At 35.8% G+C, this 16,973-nt stretch overlaps 2 protein-coding genes across 2 annotated transcripts; both read left to right on the forward strand.

Moving 5' to 3' along the window:
- The first annotated feature begins 2,152 nt into the window (after nt 1-2,152).
- On the forward strand, nt 2,153-4,214 carry LOC121795028 (N-glycosylase/DNA lyase OGG1-like). Its single transcript, XM_042193464.1, has 3 exons — nt 2,153-2,922; nt 3,308-3,518; nt 3,621-4,214. The coding sequence occupies exons 1-3, from the start codon at nt 2,234-2,236 to the stop codon at nt 3,888-3,890; spliced, it is 1,170 nt and encodes a 389-aa protein (XP_042049398.1). The 5' UTR covers nt 2,153-2,233; the 3' UTR covers nt 3,891-4,214.
- A 9,911-nt stretch (nt 4,215-14,125) lies between these two features.
- LOC121795037 (proteasome subunit beta type-3-A-like) lies at nt 14,126-16,816 on the forward strand. The gene is made up of 7 exons (XM_042193473.1): nt 14,126-14,293; nt 14,406-14,587; nt 15,153-15,260; nt 15,592-15,681; nt 16,126-16,210; nt 16,370-16,464; nt 16,566-16,816. Exons 1-7 carry the CDS (start codon nt 14,288-14,290, stop codon nt 16,612-16,614), a joined length of 615 nt encoding a protein of 204 aa, XP_042049407.1. The 5' UTR covers nt 14,126-14,287; the 3' UTR covers nt 16,615-16,816.
- Nucleotides 16,817-16,973: the final 157 nt, after the last annotated feature.

Raw genomic sequence — 16,973 nt, forward strand, 5'->3', positions numbered from 1 at the left:
TTACAATGTCGTTGCCACCGGTTCTGGGCATGGGTCCATGCAAGGAATACAACGAAACCTGTGTAGGGAATACGCAAAGACGTCTTTTGTACCTGGGATTGGTGTTAACGGCGATCGGAAGAGGCGGTCTGACCGTGAGTGTGCCTTCTTTGCACGAAGAACAGACCAGTGAAGGGGGACAATATTCTGTGTGTGGTCTTGTGCAAAAGCATGGCTCGACCGCAGAGAACCATTGCGTGTATGCAATTGGAGTTGTTATAATTTCATTGATATCGTCATGGACTTTCCTGTTTGGGTTTCCGGCTATCTTCGCCGCCTTTGTAACCGCTACCTTTTTAGGCGGATGGTCGTCGTACACAAAAACCGGTCCCAATCACGAAGGGAGTTGCTTCACTCTTCAAAGCGTTCCTCATCCCTTGCAGGTTATAAACATACTTCGTCTATTCATATTTTGTGTTAAATAATCACTACTAATAATCCTAATTTTGTGGAAACAGAAATAATGAAGAAAGGGAAAGTAGTTTTATGCGGAACATGACGGGCATCTCAATCAACTTCATCATCTTAGGCATCGTCTCTGTGCTGGGAAACACCTTCTTCTTCTCCCAAGCGAATCAAATGAGGCGAAAATTCCTGTTCATGACCATCCCGCTGGCCGTATTCCATCCCCCGTTGCTGATCGCCATGGCCGCCGACCCATGCATATGCGCCATGTGTTGAGTTCCTCAAATGAGCCAACAAATACTGCAACTCGTGCGTCCCAAAATGCCTGCGCACCATCCCATCCATCCTAGGCATCGCGCTGGCCATGGCGCACGCGATCCTCTGCTGCGTGGTGGTCGCAGCCGTGGTGAAGCGCAAGCACGCCATGTGGCTGGTTTTCCAATTCTATTTGGTTGCGTGCGTGGATGTTTGTTTTAGGAGTAGCATCGAGACTTACTACCACGCGCAGGCGCCGACCGAACTGAGAGACTACCACGACGTGTGCACGGATTTGGTGACAGGGGTTGGGTATTTTAGTAGAGTGGTTTTGGTGGCGATTGTGGGAAGGGTGAGTGAGGGGAGGGGAAGAAGAGTTAGTTTGGGGAGACGGTGGGTGAGAGCCGTTTGGATCGGTATTATTGGCTGCTTGCGGTTTTGGGGACTTTGAGTTGGGTTGGATTTTGGGTGATGGCTCCGTTTTGCATAGGCAGGGTTGACAAATCGCCGACGAATGATGATGATCGTGGTAACAGAGTTCGTGACCAATCTTCTTGTTGCTCCGGGCGTTAGCTCTGTTTTTTTGTTTTATCATGTCTTGTGTTCGTGATGTAACTTTTTTTTTGTAATAATAATATCAAACTGTCCTACTTTGTTGTCTGTTGATATTTAAATACTTTTATGTTCGAAATTCCCGTCATCATCTAATGATATGCAGCAAGAATTATAGACAGAAAAACAAATCTAGATTGATAATCATATTGCGCAGAATTTACTTGTTTTGTAGATTTTCTCCACGATTGATTAGTGTCTGTAAGTAAATTCCTACTTTCGGTATTCACGAGCATTGCCAATACGATGCAGGAACAATTCCTCGTCACACGCTTTAAGGGATAAAGTTTGGAAATCTCCGATTGAACATACCTATCATATTTGGCGGACTAAGAGTGTTTTCACATGTTTAAAATACCATGAACTCTTACTAGAATATTTCTTTACAATAGAGAAATATATGGGCTTGCACTCTTTTATGTACTTTAATTAATTAAAGTTCAACATCCTAAACTAATAATCCGTATATCTTTCACTATCAAGTGAGATGTTTTTTGGACTAAGATTTGAACAAAAAATGATAATTACAGATTTCGGAGCGGAAATAAAATTAGAGAAAAATAAAATAGAAATAGAAATAGAAATAGAAATAGAGAATAGAAAGAGCGGAATATTATGTTGTGTTAAAAAATTGAGTTAATTTAAGGCAAGTATTACTTTTGGATAGTTGAAATAACAATAAAGTTGTTTGGCCAATCACCCATTAACCACTAAAAATTCTTCTGATATTTTTACCGTTATAAATTGCAACTTTGGTCCCTCGATTTTACGTAAATTACAACTATAAGTACTTTTTACCCGTCAACATTTTATTCTTCATTTATTCGCTTCATAAGTTTTAGTTTCTCTTACTTCTTCCCAAAAATGGCGGCAGAGGTGTGACTGCAATCCCTAATCTTCTGTACATGCGATCAACGCAAGAATGAAAAGACCAAAATCTCCCTTGCCGCCGTGCCCTTCAACTTCAACCCCTCCACCGCCGCATCACCGCCAATCCTTCACAAAACTCATCACTTCCGTTTCCACAAAACGCCGCAACATTCTCCAAAATCCCCAACCACTCCCCACCTCCGCCGCCGAGATCAATTGGAAGCCACTCAACATCAGCAAATCCGAGCTCTATCTACCGCTCACATTCCCCACCGGCCAGACGTTCCGGTGGAAGAAAACCGGGCCGCTGCAGTACACCGGCCCAATCGGGCCCCACCTCATCTCCCTCAAGCAGCTCGAAGACAACGGCGTTGGGTATTTCTGTCATTTCACGGACGACGAGGACCGCGCAAGGACGGAGCTTTTCGATTTTCTGAACATGGGCATGTCGCTGAATTCGATTTGGGATGAATTTAGGGCTGCCGATTCGAGGTTTGCTGAGCTGGCATTGCATTTGGAGGGGGCTAGGGTTTTGCGGCAGGACCCCTTGGAATGTCTGATTCAGTTTATTTGCTCCTCGAATAATAATATTCAGAGGATTACGAAAATGGTTGATTTCATCTCGTCCAAGGGGAGATTTCTGGGGAATGTGGAAGAATTCGAGTTTTACGAGTTTCCGTCGATTGAGAAGCTGGCGCTGCTGTCGGAGGCCGAGCTTCGAGAGGCTGGTTTTGGGTACAGGTAAACTTTGATTTATTTAGCTTGTTTGAAGTTTATGTGTGTGGATTTAGATTTGGTTATGCATATTTGATGGAGTTCTGATAGAAACTTGCATTTAATTGTATACATTTATGGACATTTCTTCATGGTTGCCTCATAACTGTGCTCTCATGAGCTATTGGTTTTGCCTTGCTAGTGATTTGAGTTATATGAAAATCTATGTGATTTTTCCTTTTTTCTTAATTATTGGGTTTGAGAAATTGGGTAAAAATGCAGCCTTGATTCAAGAATTTCTCTTGACAGTTTAACATAAGTTATCAAAAGTTTTCATTGTTTCCCTTCTCTCTCAAATTGATTCAACTTGTTGCCACAATGCATTTGTAAATTTGTCTTGAAAATGGATCAGGGCTAAATATATTGTTGGCACTGTCGCGGCCTTGCAATCAAAGCCTGGAGGGGGTCAGGAGTGGCTTGCTTCTCTTCGTAAACTAGATCTTCAAGAGTCGGTTGTCGGTCTCTCTAGTTTACCTGGTGTTGGCCCGAAGGTTGCTGCTTGCATTGCTCTTTTCGCTTTGGATCATCATCACGCAATTCCTGTCGATACTCATGTGTGGAAGGTTGGTTAACACATCCCAGTTCCTCCTTTGCTTGATGTTTCTTATTTGTGGAGAGAAATGAGAGATCATATTTGATTGATTACTAATCTACATTTGGAAAAGATTGCTACCAGGTATCTCGTTCCTGAACTGGCGGGCACCAGCTTGACGCCAAGAATCTGCAGTCGCGTTGCAGATGCTTTTGTGAGCAAATACGGGAAGTATGCTGGATGGGCACAGACCCTGCTTTTCATCTCCGAACTCCCTTCTCAGAAAGCTATGTTGCCACCAAGTGTGTGGGAGACTGATGAAGGAAGAAGCTCAGTGAAGACTCAAGTCAAAAGCGAGGCAGTACAAGAAACTAAGGGAATCCCCCGCAGCAAAGAAAATTGATTGGTAAATGAGAAGTTGAGGGAGACGGCATTAGCGTTGCTGAAAAGGGCGAAAATCGGGTTGTTGCTTACAAGTAGAAGCAGCTGATCTGGACATGGTGATGATTTTGTTTCAATGGTTCATGCTGAAACTGCTACATAAGCTTGCTTGATCTTGCAAATGTAGATTCAAGAAATGAGAACAATATATTCTTTCTGTACAACGTAGATTCTATGTTATTCATGCAATATAATCGGTTGTTATGAAATAAGTTGTGTGGGAGACACTTGATTTTTGTTTACAATTCATGAATTGTAGTATAAACTTTCCTTAATCTGTAGCTAATCTAGTTGAGGACTGAAGCTTATGCGAAAATGCAACTATTTTGTATGACAATGTGTTTATACTATGTTATTAGAAAATTTTAATTTTATTCTTAAAAAAAAAGTTGTTACTACTATATAGTAAAATTTGTATACGTATACGTGTATGAAGCTTGAAGGGAAGTGAATATATCATCCACTATGTTCCAAATTTAATTCCTATTGTTGACTATATTGTTGGGCTTCCTATAGTTTATTATTTAGGACTATCCAACTCAATTCTTATAGTTGAGTACACTATTGGGATTCCATGCAATTTATATTTATGCCCTACTCGATTTCTACGTGGATATGATTAGAGTTCACTATTTTTGTATATAAGTAAACTGTATCAGAAATTTATATAGTAAAATATCTTACTTGTCAATGTCATTATCCCTGGGTGTAAATACATATCTTATCGAATTGATTAAACAATTTATGTGTTTATTTGGTTTATGTGAGGGTGTAGCAGATGGACGGGGAGATGGAACAAGAGACAAAAGAGCAAATTTTGTGACGACGAAACCCAACTTAATAATGAAGATGTTTTACTTCCAACTAACAGATTGGATGTTGGAGTCATTTGGGATATACGTGTGATAATGTCAAAAAATAATTGTGATAGTTTTAGATGTAAAATATTTATAATTCACTAATATTAGACATCACAAAATTTGACATATTTTATAATTCACTAATATTATGATAATTTTATTGGGGTAAAACAAAAATAAAATTGATTGACAAGAAATGGTTTAATTATGACATTGTTAGTATGTTACTATTACAGTATCCACTGATATGCCTAAAGGATTGCCTACTTCTTCGTCAAACATCACTAGTAAGTTATCTATAGGCTTCAAGAATGATATTGGTATGTGATACCTGCAAAATATATATACTTAAGTTCTAACAATTGATCATCAAGAAATTACACTAATTTTTTAAACACAAAAACTCTGGTCAAAAATATGATGAACAACATAAAGAGAAGTCGTCCATAACATAAATAGCTACCAAAGGCAACGAAAACGTTTCGATTACCATATTTGTGAAGGAGAGCCTTGAGGGTTGAGAAATGAGATCCAATATCAACCTATGCTTTCACCATTGATCCAAACCTGCCCTTTCCCCATTGACCACAAATTTAGTGCAGATGGATCATTGCCTTTGGGTGCATCAAATTTTGACTAATAAAAGAAAATGCAATAAAATAAATTAATTTTTTTCTTTTTTGTCAATTTGCCCTTAGAACATTGTCGATTTAAGTACTTACGTACCTTGTACCATTTCAGTGGCTGAGAAGATGAGCAAAAAATTTTCCACTTTGCTTTTCTTGATCCATCTTCTGTGTAAACTTGCATGCTTTCACCCTTTAACCCAACCTTTGCATTGCGATAATCCAATAAAATAGTCAAATTTCATGAAGGCATTTAACCCAACCTTCTATCTATATTAGAATGGCAAAAAGATTATACATGATGCAGGGGGATCATAGCAAGACTCTTGGGTGTAATAAAATTCACAAAATACTTCGAAAAAATCCATGGACAAGTGAAATTTCGTTAATTTCCTTTTGAATACCTAGAAAATGCAAGAGAAATATGGAGTAACAAACAACCTAATAATACAGCGCAGTTTAATTAGTTTTTTCATCTATAAAGCTAGCAACTACTGTTAGGTTTATCATTATGGTTCAAAGAAAAATGGGAGCAGTATTATTTTATTTCTGTGTAATCCATGTCCCGAACCTAAATAAAACAATACTCTTATTATTGTTCTAATTTTCTACATATAGTATTTTTCTTATAAAGAGATTTGTAGTAATAAAGTCAATATATTATCTCACCAATAAATTCTCCATTGACAAATAAGCGCAACACATGACCAAGAGAATTTACTCTTATCGTAGTAGACTGCTCCTCAGATTGCTCATAACTGCAAATAATAATAGGAAAAATTGGTCGGAATTCCGAGTTATGATATAGATTCATTACTATTTGTGGTAATGAGACAAACATAACAAGTTAGATGAAATAATCTTGATTTTTTACCTAGAAGTGTACCATAGATAATCAGATGTATCTTTGGTGGTGTTCATTTGCTCTAGCAAACTATTTGATTTCAAAGAGGTATTATGAAACACTACAACAGCTTCATCCAATTCTTCCCATATCTCTTTTGAGTCCAACTTCACCACTGGTGTCCTTGTTCTTGTACTTTCTTTACTGTTCACCTATTCAAGTAATTAAAGAATAAGATGATCAGGTGATCTCAATTTAATCAGTCCTTCAGAATCTATCAAAATAAATAGTGGACTTGCTCTTACTATCGTCGTACAGCAATATATCTAAAATCTTTTTTGTACACGACACAAATTATGAGACAGAAAAATGATTGTATTATTATTAGTTAACATGCCTAATATGTTACATTTGCTGTGTTGAATGCCTCTGTTTTGCAGTCTAGTAATATGCTAATTGATTTTCGAGGAATTTCATATGTTCGACTTTGAAATTGGACGTTTGCATCATGTGCCTCGTCTGTGTTCAAAAGAAATGCTGCACATTCGTTTTTCTTTCCCTTGTATGCATAGGCCTGTTAATTTTTGAGAAAAAAAAATTATGAGTTCTCCATTCTCATAATAAAAATACTAGTTACTTTTTTGTTTGATAGTTGAAGAATTTACTTGTTGCAATTCGCCCAAAGAGATGATAGTTTGAGTTCCATATAGTAGGGTCTGAACATTGATTGACTGCTGCATGAAGTTCCTTCAAATGTCCCCATTTTGGTTGTCTAATCAAACCTATGAATTTCGAAAAATTAATTAGACGAAAAAAGAAAAGATAATCGACATTTAAATCATAATTTTTCCATAATTTATGGTGAATCTCATAACTTTTCAAGTTTGTGAAATTTTCCAAAAAAGTCCAAATCGAAATTTATATGAGGAAATCAAATATGACGTTAGTTAGTTAGTTACCATATTCATCTAGTGGAGCTGGATCATAAGAGCATCCACTACGCGTCCCGCGCGCGGCTCGCATTCTGTCCCGGAGGGACGGTTTCGCCGCGGGACGCGTTGCAACATTCATCCCGTCCTGTAGCCCGTCCCATAGCCCGTATCCGCGAGACAAGGGACGCGCCGGCCCATCACGCGCCCGGGCGACGTGTCGCGCCCCCGATGCATGCGTGACGCCCACTCGCTGGCCAACGAGTGGGCGTCGTCACGGATGACACAATAATTCATTTTTTTTAAAATTCGAATTTTAATAAAAAAAAATTGATTTTCAAACGGTAATATTACCGTTAATTTTTTATTTTCCTTTTTTTGAATTTTTTTAACTCTATAAATAATCCTATTTCATACTCATTTCAAGCACAAACACACATCTATTCCTCTCAAATCATCTCTATCACTTCAATTTCCATCTTAAATCAACTCAAACAAATGGATCCTTTTGAGCAATTGCGTCAATTAATAGAACAATCACTTGAAGAAGATCGACGACGAGAGGCGGAGGAAGCCGCGCCTCCCCCACGACGCTCCCGGAAGTACATCAATCGGAACCGGGAGGAAGCCGCCGCACGGTTAGTACGCGACTACTTCTGCGATAACCCGATTTGGGGAGATACCTACTTCCGTCACCGTTTCCGTATGAGTAAACCACTATTTCTCCACATAGCGAATACTTTGGCGGCCCAGGAAGAGTTCTTCCGAGAAGGGTTCGACGCGATCGGTCGTCCAAGCCACACGACGCTGCAGAAATGTACTGCAGCCATCCGTCAGCATGCGACTGGACAAACGGCCGACATATTCGACGAATACCTCCACATCGGAGACACCATTGGGCGCATGTGCTTGCTCAACTTCTGCAGAGGCGTCCGGGCAGCCTTCAGTGACGAATTTCTCCTGAGGCCAAGCACAGACGATTGTCAGTTCCTCCTCAACCTGCACGAACAAGTGCACGGATTCCCCGGGATGCTTGCCAGTGTCGATTGCATGCACTTGCAATGGAAGAATTGCCCGGTGGCTTGGAGGGGGTCCTACACGAGCGGCCACAAAGGCACCCACCCAACCGTTGTACTCGAGGCCGTTGCCGACTACCGGCTTTGGATCTGCCATGCGTACTTCGGGGTCCCTGGCTCGAACAACGACGTAAACGTGCTCCACCAGTCCGACCTCTTTACCGAAGTTTTGGATGGTAAAGCGCCGGCCAACAACCGGATGTATAAAATGGGGTAATATCTCGCCGACGGCATCTACCCGAAGTGGCCGATCTTCGTAAAGACGTGCAGCAGGCCTGCGAACCCAAAGCAGGCTCTTTTTGCGCAGAAGCAGGAGGCTGCGCGCAAGGATGTGGAGAGGGCGTTCGGGGTTCTCCAAGCGCGCTTCAACATCATCAAAGCCCCGGCTCGTTTGTGGTTCATGGAGAGCATGGTCGACATCATGTATACGTGCATAATCTTGCACAACATGATTGTCCGAGACGAAGGACCCGATGCGGGAAATTGGTTTGACCCCGAATCCCCCGGAAGCTCAACCGCAAGTAGTCCGCCGCGAAGTGGAGCGCATCCGTCTATACAAGAACGGTTGGCTATTCGGGCAAGGACGCGCGACTCTAGCGCCCACACCCAACTCCAAGAGGATCTAATTGAGCACATTTGGGAAAACTTTGGCAGAGAAGATTAAATTATGTCATTTTTATTTTTTTAGAATTTTAATTATGTCTTTTTTTCTTTTTTTTTTTAAGTTTAAATTGTAATGTTGTTTTAATTTTAATGAATTGTGTTTGTTTATATTGAATTGGGTTGGAAAAAAATAAAAAATGAAATTGAATGAATAGTAATTAAGGGACGGAATAAGGGACGGAGCGTTACAGGTTCCGTCCCTTAGTTAAGGGATGTAGGAAAAAAGGACAGTGGGGTCCTCAAATAGTGGTCAAATAGTAGTTAAGGGACGGTATAGAGACAACGTAGTTGATAGCCTAATAACTAATTAGCTCGAATGCAGAACCGTTCCTTCCAAAATTGGTACTGCCGTGAAACTAGAAAGTCAAATAGACCATGTAATAATAGTGTTGAAATTGAGTGGTAATACTAGTGTCAAAATGGTCAAAAATTCGAACATACCATATAATAAATGATGTAGCTTCCATTCATTTTTACTAAAGGGGTTTTTTCTTTTTTTTTTTCTATACTACACTTAACATTCTCAAGTGTACTGGATTTTTTTTTATTCCGCCTTTGGGAGAGACGCATGACCCTCATGCGTCTCCTTTTAATGAAACGCATGACGGAGATGCGTCTTTCATAGAGACGCATGAGTAACATGCGTCGTTAAATTTTTTATTTTTTTTCTTTATTTTTTTTAAAGACGCATAAGCGTCATGCGTCTTTAACTTTTTATTTTTATTTTTATTTTATTTTATTTTATTTTATTTTATTTTATTTTTATTTTTCCTCATTTTAGCCATTTCCTTCCCATGTATATCCATTTTCCTCGAGAAACGTGCAGAAAAAAACAAAGAGCATTTCTTCCTTGTCATCTTTCCGTCACTAGTTTGTTTATGCAACCAGAAAATGGCATTTTTGGCATTTTACTAAGTATATTATAGTATTGTGATTCTACTACATCTTTTACTACACACACTATTGTGACGAGTGAACCCCACTATATCATTTTATAATATACTCTCTTTGTTCCATGATAGATGATGCTATGCTTAGATAATGGCATGAAATTTTAGAAGACGTTGTTTTATGTGTTAAGTAGAGAGAGAAAATAGTACTAGCACCAAATGCATGTAATAGGTGATCTCTACGGGCGATCAAATGCATAATGTGGTGCATATTCCAACAATATGTAGTAATAATAATAATTATTATTTTAATTATAATAAATAATACTCCCTCCACCCCATGATAGTATGTATTTTTTAAATTTGGAAACTCATCCTCTAATGAGGTGGGACCTATTCTACACTAATAATACTTTAATTACTTTTTCTTTCTACCTTTCTCTTACTTTATCAATTGTGCACTAAAATCTATACCCAACTAAAAATGCATATTGTGGGATGGAGGGAGTGCTAAATAAGTAATATTCTATCCGTCCCCAAATAATATGCACTTTGGGTTTGTCACGAGTTTTAATGCAAAATTGATAAAGTAAGAAAGAGGTAGAGAGAAAAAGTAATTAAAGTATTTTTAGTGGGGAATGAGTCTCACTTCATTAGAGAGAAAAGAGTTTCCAAAATTGGAAAATGCATATTCTTGTGGGACGGACTAAAAATGAAAGAGTGCATATTCTTAAGGGACGGAGGGAGTAATACAAATGGCTAGAAAACTGTCAAATTTTGTCGATCTTTTATCAATCCTGCAATTTTTTAAAAAGGTTGATTATATCATGACTGAAAATATTCTCAATTGTTCCATTGTGAAAAAATTTGGCATAACACGTGTCTGAATTTATTGACGTGATACATAAATAAAAACTAAAACGTTAATGACTAAATGTATTGATCGATGTTGTTTATATAATCAGACAATTTGTTAAAATACTAGTACTTTTCAAAACAAAATTCAAGGAGAAGGTAAGTTAATATATAGGGCGATGCCGGAAATATTGCGTTTATTAAAAAAAGGTTATCGATACACCAAAATATTAAAGCAGTCTTTTGTTTTAAGAGGTAATTATATTAAATTATTATATAACTGTATAGGACATGTAATCCACTTGTGATCAATCCACTCTGTATACTCAATTAATTAATTGATTACATTAAATTAACACTGCACGCGTTGCATTTGGTTTTGTTTATGCAACCAGAAAATGGCATTTTAATATTATATTGTGAGTCTGTTTCGCAGATTTATATACTACCATTTACAATATTTTATTTATCATTGCGATTAAACATTTGAGATCATCTGCTACATTATACTATTTGGTGCAATGTTTTAAAAACAGGACCGGCAAGCGAACCGGCGACGTTACTGGTTCACGATTCAACCGGTCCAATCGGTCGAACCACCGGTCTAACCGTTTTATTGTTGCAAAAATATATAAAAATATATTAAATTTAGTAAATGATTTACAATTAATAATATATCACAAAACATTAAACCTTATAGATAACTAGTGATGAATAAATATAAATAATATTAAAATTTAGTAAATATAATTAGATATATATATTTAATATTAGTTAGTCTAAATAAAAAATTTAATATTTCATGTATTAAAATAGATAATGTTTATATTAATTTAAGAAAATTTATTTCATAAAATAATATATAATTAAATACGAATTAAGTACTTATTAATTAGTTTAGATAAGGCTATTCATTAATGTCAATAGCTACGGTATATAAATTAAGTATGTAATATAAAAAATTTATTTATAGTAAATAATGAATCTTATATGGTACTAATAATAATATAGGTGGTAAGTAGAGCATCATTAAAATATAAAGGATGATAATTATATATATTATAATTAACAATTATATTAAAGAATAATAAAATTAAAATGAATTATTGGTTTTTGTAGATAAAATTAATGGTTAATGTATAAAAATATTTAATGTTCAAATTGTTCAATGAGCCCATGTGGTGGAGTGGTAGAGGTCTTCTTAACTAGAAGAGAGGTCATGAGTTCAACCTCTACCAACAACAAATTTAGTATTAAAATTTAGTAAATATAATTAGATATATATATTTAATATTAGTTAGTCTAAATAAAAAATTTAATATTTCATGTATTAAAATAGATAATGTTTATATTAATTTAAGAAAATTTATTTCATAAAATAATATATAATTAAATACGAATTAAGTACTTATTAATTAGTTTAGATAAGGCTATTCATTAATGTCAATAGCTACGGTATATAAATTAAGTATGTAATATAAAAAATTTATTTATAGTAAATAATGAATCTTATATGGTACTAATAATAATATAGGTGGTAAGTAGAGCATCATTAAAATATAAAGGATGATAATTATATATATTATAATTAACAATTATATTAAAGAATAATAAAATTAAAATGAATTATTGGTTTTTGTAGATAAAATTAATGGTTAATGTATAAAAATATAAATATACAGGATGATAAAGGATATAAATATACAGGATGATAAAAATATAAATATACAGGTGGTAAGTAGAGCATCATTAAAATATAAAGGATGATAACTAGTGATGAATAAATATAAATAATATTAAAATTTAGTAAATATAATTAGATATATATATTTAATATTAGTTAGTCTAAATAAAAAATTTAATATTTCATGTATTAAAATAGATAATGTTTATATTAATTTAAGAAAATTTATTTCATAAAATAATATATAATTAAATACGAATTAAGTACTTATTAATTAGTTTAGATAAGGCTATTCATTAATGTCAATAGCTACGGTATATAAATTAAGTATGTAATATAAAAAATTTATTTATAGTAAATAATGAATCTTATATGGTACTAATAATAATATAGGTGGTAAGTAGAGCATCATTAAAATATAAAGGATGATAATTATATATATTATAATTAACAATTATATTAAAGAATAATAAAATTAAAATGAATTATTGGTTTTTGTAGATAAAATTAATGGTTAATGTATAAAAATATTTAATGTTCAAATTGTTCAATGAGCCCATGTGGTGGAGTGGTAGAGGTCTTCTTAACTAGAAGAGAGGTCATGAGTTCAACCTCTACCAACAACAAATTTTAAAAAAATTTGAAAAAAAAATAGAAAACCGGTTCCGGTTCACGGTCCAACCGGTCCGACCAGCCGGTTCCACCGGTTCACGGCGGTTCAATGCAGTGGTGGTTTAAAGGGGTGAACCAGACAGGACTACCTAGCGGTTCGCGGTCCGACCGGTCGAACCGGCCGGTCCGGTCCGGTTTTTAAAACATTGAATTTTGGTGTTATATCTTTTACTACAATCAAATAGTGACAAGTGGACCCCACTATATTATTTAATAATATACTCTCTTCGTTCCATGATAAATAATATGCTTACATAATGATACGAAATTTTAAGAGGTATTGTTTTGTGTGTTAGTTGAAGAAAGAAAATAGTACTAGCACCAAATGTAATAGGTGATCGACAAGCGATCAAATGCATATTGGGTTGTCGTATTCCAGCAATATGTAATAATATAATAAAATCAACATACCACGCATCTGAATTTATTGACGTGGCGCATAAATCAAAACTAAAATGTTAATGACTAAATGTATTGATCGATGTTGTTTATATAATCAGACAATTTGTTGAAATACTAGTATTTTTCAAAACAAAATTCAAGGAGAAGGTAAGTCATATAGTTTACAGATAGATGGAGTAAATATATAGGGCGATGCTGGAAATATTGCGTTAATTAAAAAAAAGTTATCAATACACCAAAAATATTAACGAAGTATTTTGTTTTAAGAGGTACTACTAATTATATTAAATTATTGTATAACGTGTATAGGACATGTAATCCACTTGGGATCAATCCACTCTGTATACTCAATTAATTAATTAATTACATTAAATTAACTCAGAGCACGCGTTGCATTTTGTTTTGTTTATGCAACTATGATGCATGATGTGGTGTCGTATTCAAGCAATATAATAATAATAATAATAATAATAATAATAATAATAATAATAATAATAATAATAATAATAATAATAATAATAATAATAATAATAATAATAATAATAATAATATACAATAGATAAATTCTGGAGTTTGAGAAAAAAAAAGAGTTCTAGTTAGTTCTCTTATTGGATATTTCACGAAAAATAAATTAAAATATTAGGCCCATTTAAATGGCCCATGACATGAACCAATACTCCGAGCCGGGTCGGGCGATTGAACCTGTCAGACTCGGAGTGTCCCCTCTCTCAAGCAATCGCGCTCCAAATGAAGCTCAAATCTCTTCTCTAATCCCTCAAATTCACACACACACACACACACAAAACCAAAAAGTATTGCTAAAAAAAGCTTTGCCGTTTGATCATTTTCTGCATCTTTATGTCGGTAAGTGTTCGAATTTTGGTAGCGGCGTTGTTGACAACCCTATATTCGCTTCGCCCCCATTTTCTGTATGTGATTTGTTGAGTTGGATGAATTTACGCCGCAATAATTGCAGATCTTTGAGTATAATGGGAGCGCCCTGGTGGCGATGGTGGGGAAGAACTGCTTCGCGATCGCCAGCGACCGGAGGCTCGGCGTGCAGCTGCAGACGATCGCCACCGACTTCCAGAAGATTTACAGGATCCACCATAAGCTCTTCATCGGTCTTGCTGGCCTTGCTACTGATGCGCAAACTCTGTAAGCTGATGTAGTTTACGAATTTCTTTCCAGCGCTCATCGATTTTGGTTAGGGATGATAATTCTTTGCGTTTTTTTTGCTATTGGGATTTTAATTGTTTTCCAGCTCTTTGCTTTTCAGCACAGGCTTTAAAATATGATGGTATATATGTGAGAGTGAGGTGCTCAGAATTATACTCCACTAATAACATTTGCTATAGTCTATAGCTCCCTTGCAGAAAAAAGAATGATTTTGGCAATGCATGTGTCTTTTACCGGTTATTGTACAAATTATATCAACATAAAGACACATAGCCATTGCTTAGCACTATTTCAGAAGCCTTGCTAATATAAATGTCGTAGTAACACCCCACATGCCTCTTCATTGCCAGCATTGAGATCCCTTTATGTCTTACTGTCCAGGATTTTTGGTTGAGGAGAGCAGTAAACAAAAATGGTTCTAGTTTTAATGCATGTGAAGATAACCTTGGTACTTTGGTTATACATGTTTATAATGTATATGCATGGTTATGTTTTTTGCATAGTCTGGCCTATTGATTTGTGTTTCGGTTGAATCCACTTGAAGGTATCAGAGGCTTGTATTCCGACACAAGTTATATCATCTTAGGGAAGAGAGGGACATGAAGCCTGAAACATTTTCTAGCCTCGTATCTGCAGTTCTCTACGAGAAAAGGTACATAAGACTATTCCAGAGTTTATGTCTAGTGTGGTTGGAACTGATATTGTCCACAGCTGTTTCAGAGATTATGTTGCTGTCTTCGGTAAATGTAGATGCAGACAACTTTTGATTTAGATTCCATAGTTCAATGACTTCAATCCGATAACTCCCATTACCACCTCTAGTTATACCATTTCTGTGTGGATGGCTTAAGTTGTATATTTTGTTTTGTAGTTGAAAATGTGTTACCCTTGAAAATTTCATTCGGCTATTAATTTGTGGACTTGGAGGTGGCATATTTGTCCAAGAAAAGGTTCGGATATCTAATGTATTTTACTTGGTTCAGATTTGGTCCATACTTTTGCCAACCTGTTATTGCTGGATTGGGAGATGATGACAAACCCTTCATTTGCACCATGGATTCCATTGGGGCAAAGTATGCTAAACTCCTTTTCTTCATCTTCTTATCATTCCATTTTCTTTGCTAACGAGATTTCTTCAAACTGTGGCCTAACTATTATGCCATTATGATTTGATGGGTCTTCCCTTTTTATTGCAAGTGATGTAGAAACTATAGCTCAATGTGAAAATATGGAGGCATTTCATTTCTTTGGAAGTAATTGAGGCTTAATATATATGAATAACTAAGTTTCTTCTTCAAATGAGACGGAGATTGGAAATCTTTTAACAATTTCTCGTATACTCTGAAGAAAATACCACTTTGATGCTCGTTGAGAGGTTGTTAATATTAGTTCTTTTATATTTTTACTCGGTTACTACTAGTGTTCCTATATGACCTCCATCTTTTCGAGTAATGCTTATCCAGGGATATTATCATTTCCTTCTTACTTTTAACTCTTCTCTTTCCATATGAATGCAGGGAACTTGCCAAAGATTTTGTTGTCGCTGGAACTGCCTCTGAATCACTCTATGGTGCCTGCGAATCAATGTTCAAACCTGACATGGTTTGTTACTATACTTGATGCTGCTTATATCTGACTAATTAGCTTTAGTCACCAAATGATTTAAATCAGAGAATGAATACTTTGGTGCTTAACACAAGTTTGTGTAATACAAACGAAAGGAATCCACATGTTAAAATTTAATTTTATACCAAAATTCAGGAAGCTGAGGAATTGTTCGAGACCATCTCGCAAGCTCTGATATCGTCAGTAGACCGTGATTGTTTGAGTGGCTGGGGAGGACATGCTTACCTCGTGTAAGTATTTTTCTGATGAAATCACATTCTTTCAAGTCATTTTTTGAGTAATTTCAATCAGAACCTTAAATGTTTGAATGAATATTGTATAATTGCAACAGCACACCGACGGAAGTTACGGAGAGAATTCTCAAGGGAAGAATGGATTGATATTTCTTTGGAGCACAAAGACTAGAAGGCTATGTACTTTTTTTTAATAGTGGCTTGCTCATGTTGATGGGACAATCCATTTATTGTTGGTGATTTCATGCCTTATTCTAAGCCCTTTCCTTGTCTCAAAACATATTGGAGATTTTAAACAGGCCACCATAATTGTGTCGTGATTTATGCATTTCACGTCTTTTATTTCTCATGTGTGCATGTCAATTTTATTCACTATCTGTGCCAGAAATGGCATACTACAATGGAGTATATCGTAATGGTGTAGTAGTAAAATACCATGATGTTGAAATGTCGTGATATATCATATTTTTTAAATCTGGTACACCATACCTTTTCTTGTATTTAAT

This window comes from Salvia splendens, chromosome 1 (genome assembly GCF_004379255.2).
Source record: "Salvia splendens isolate huo1 chromosome 1, SspV2, whole genome shotgun sequence".
NCBI classification, from domain to species: Eukaryota; Viridiplantae; Streptophyta; class Magnoliopsida; order Lamiales; family Lamiaceae; genus Salvia; species Salvia splendens.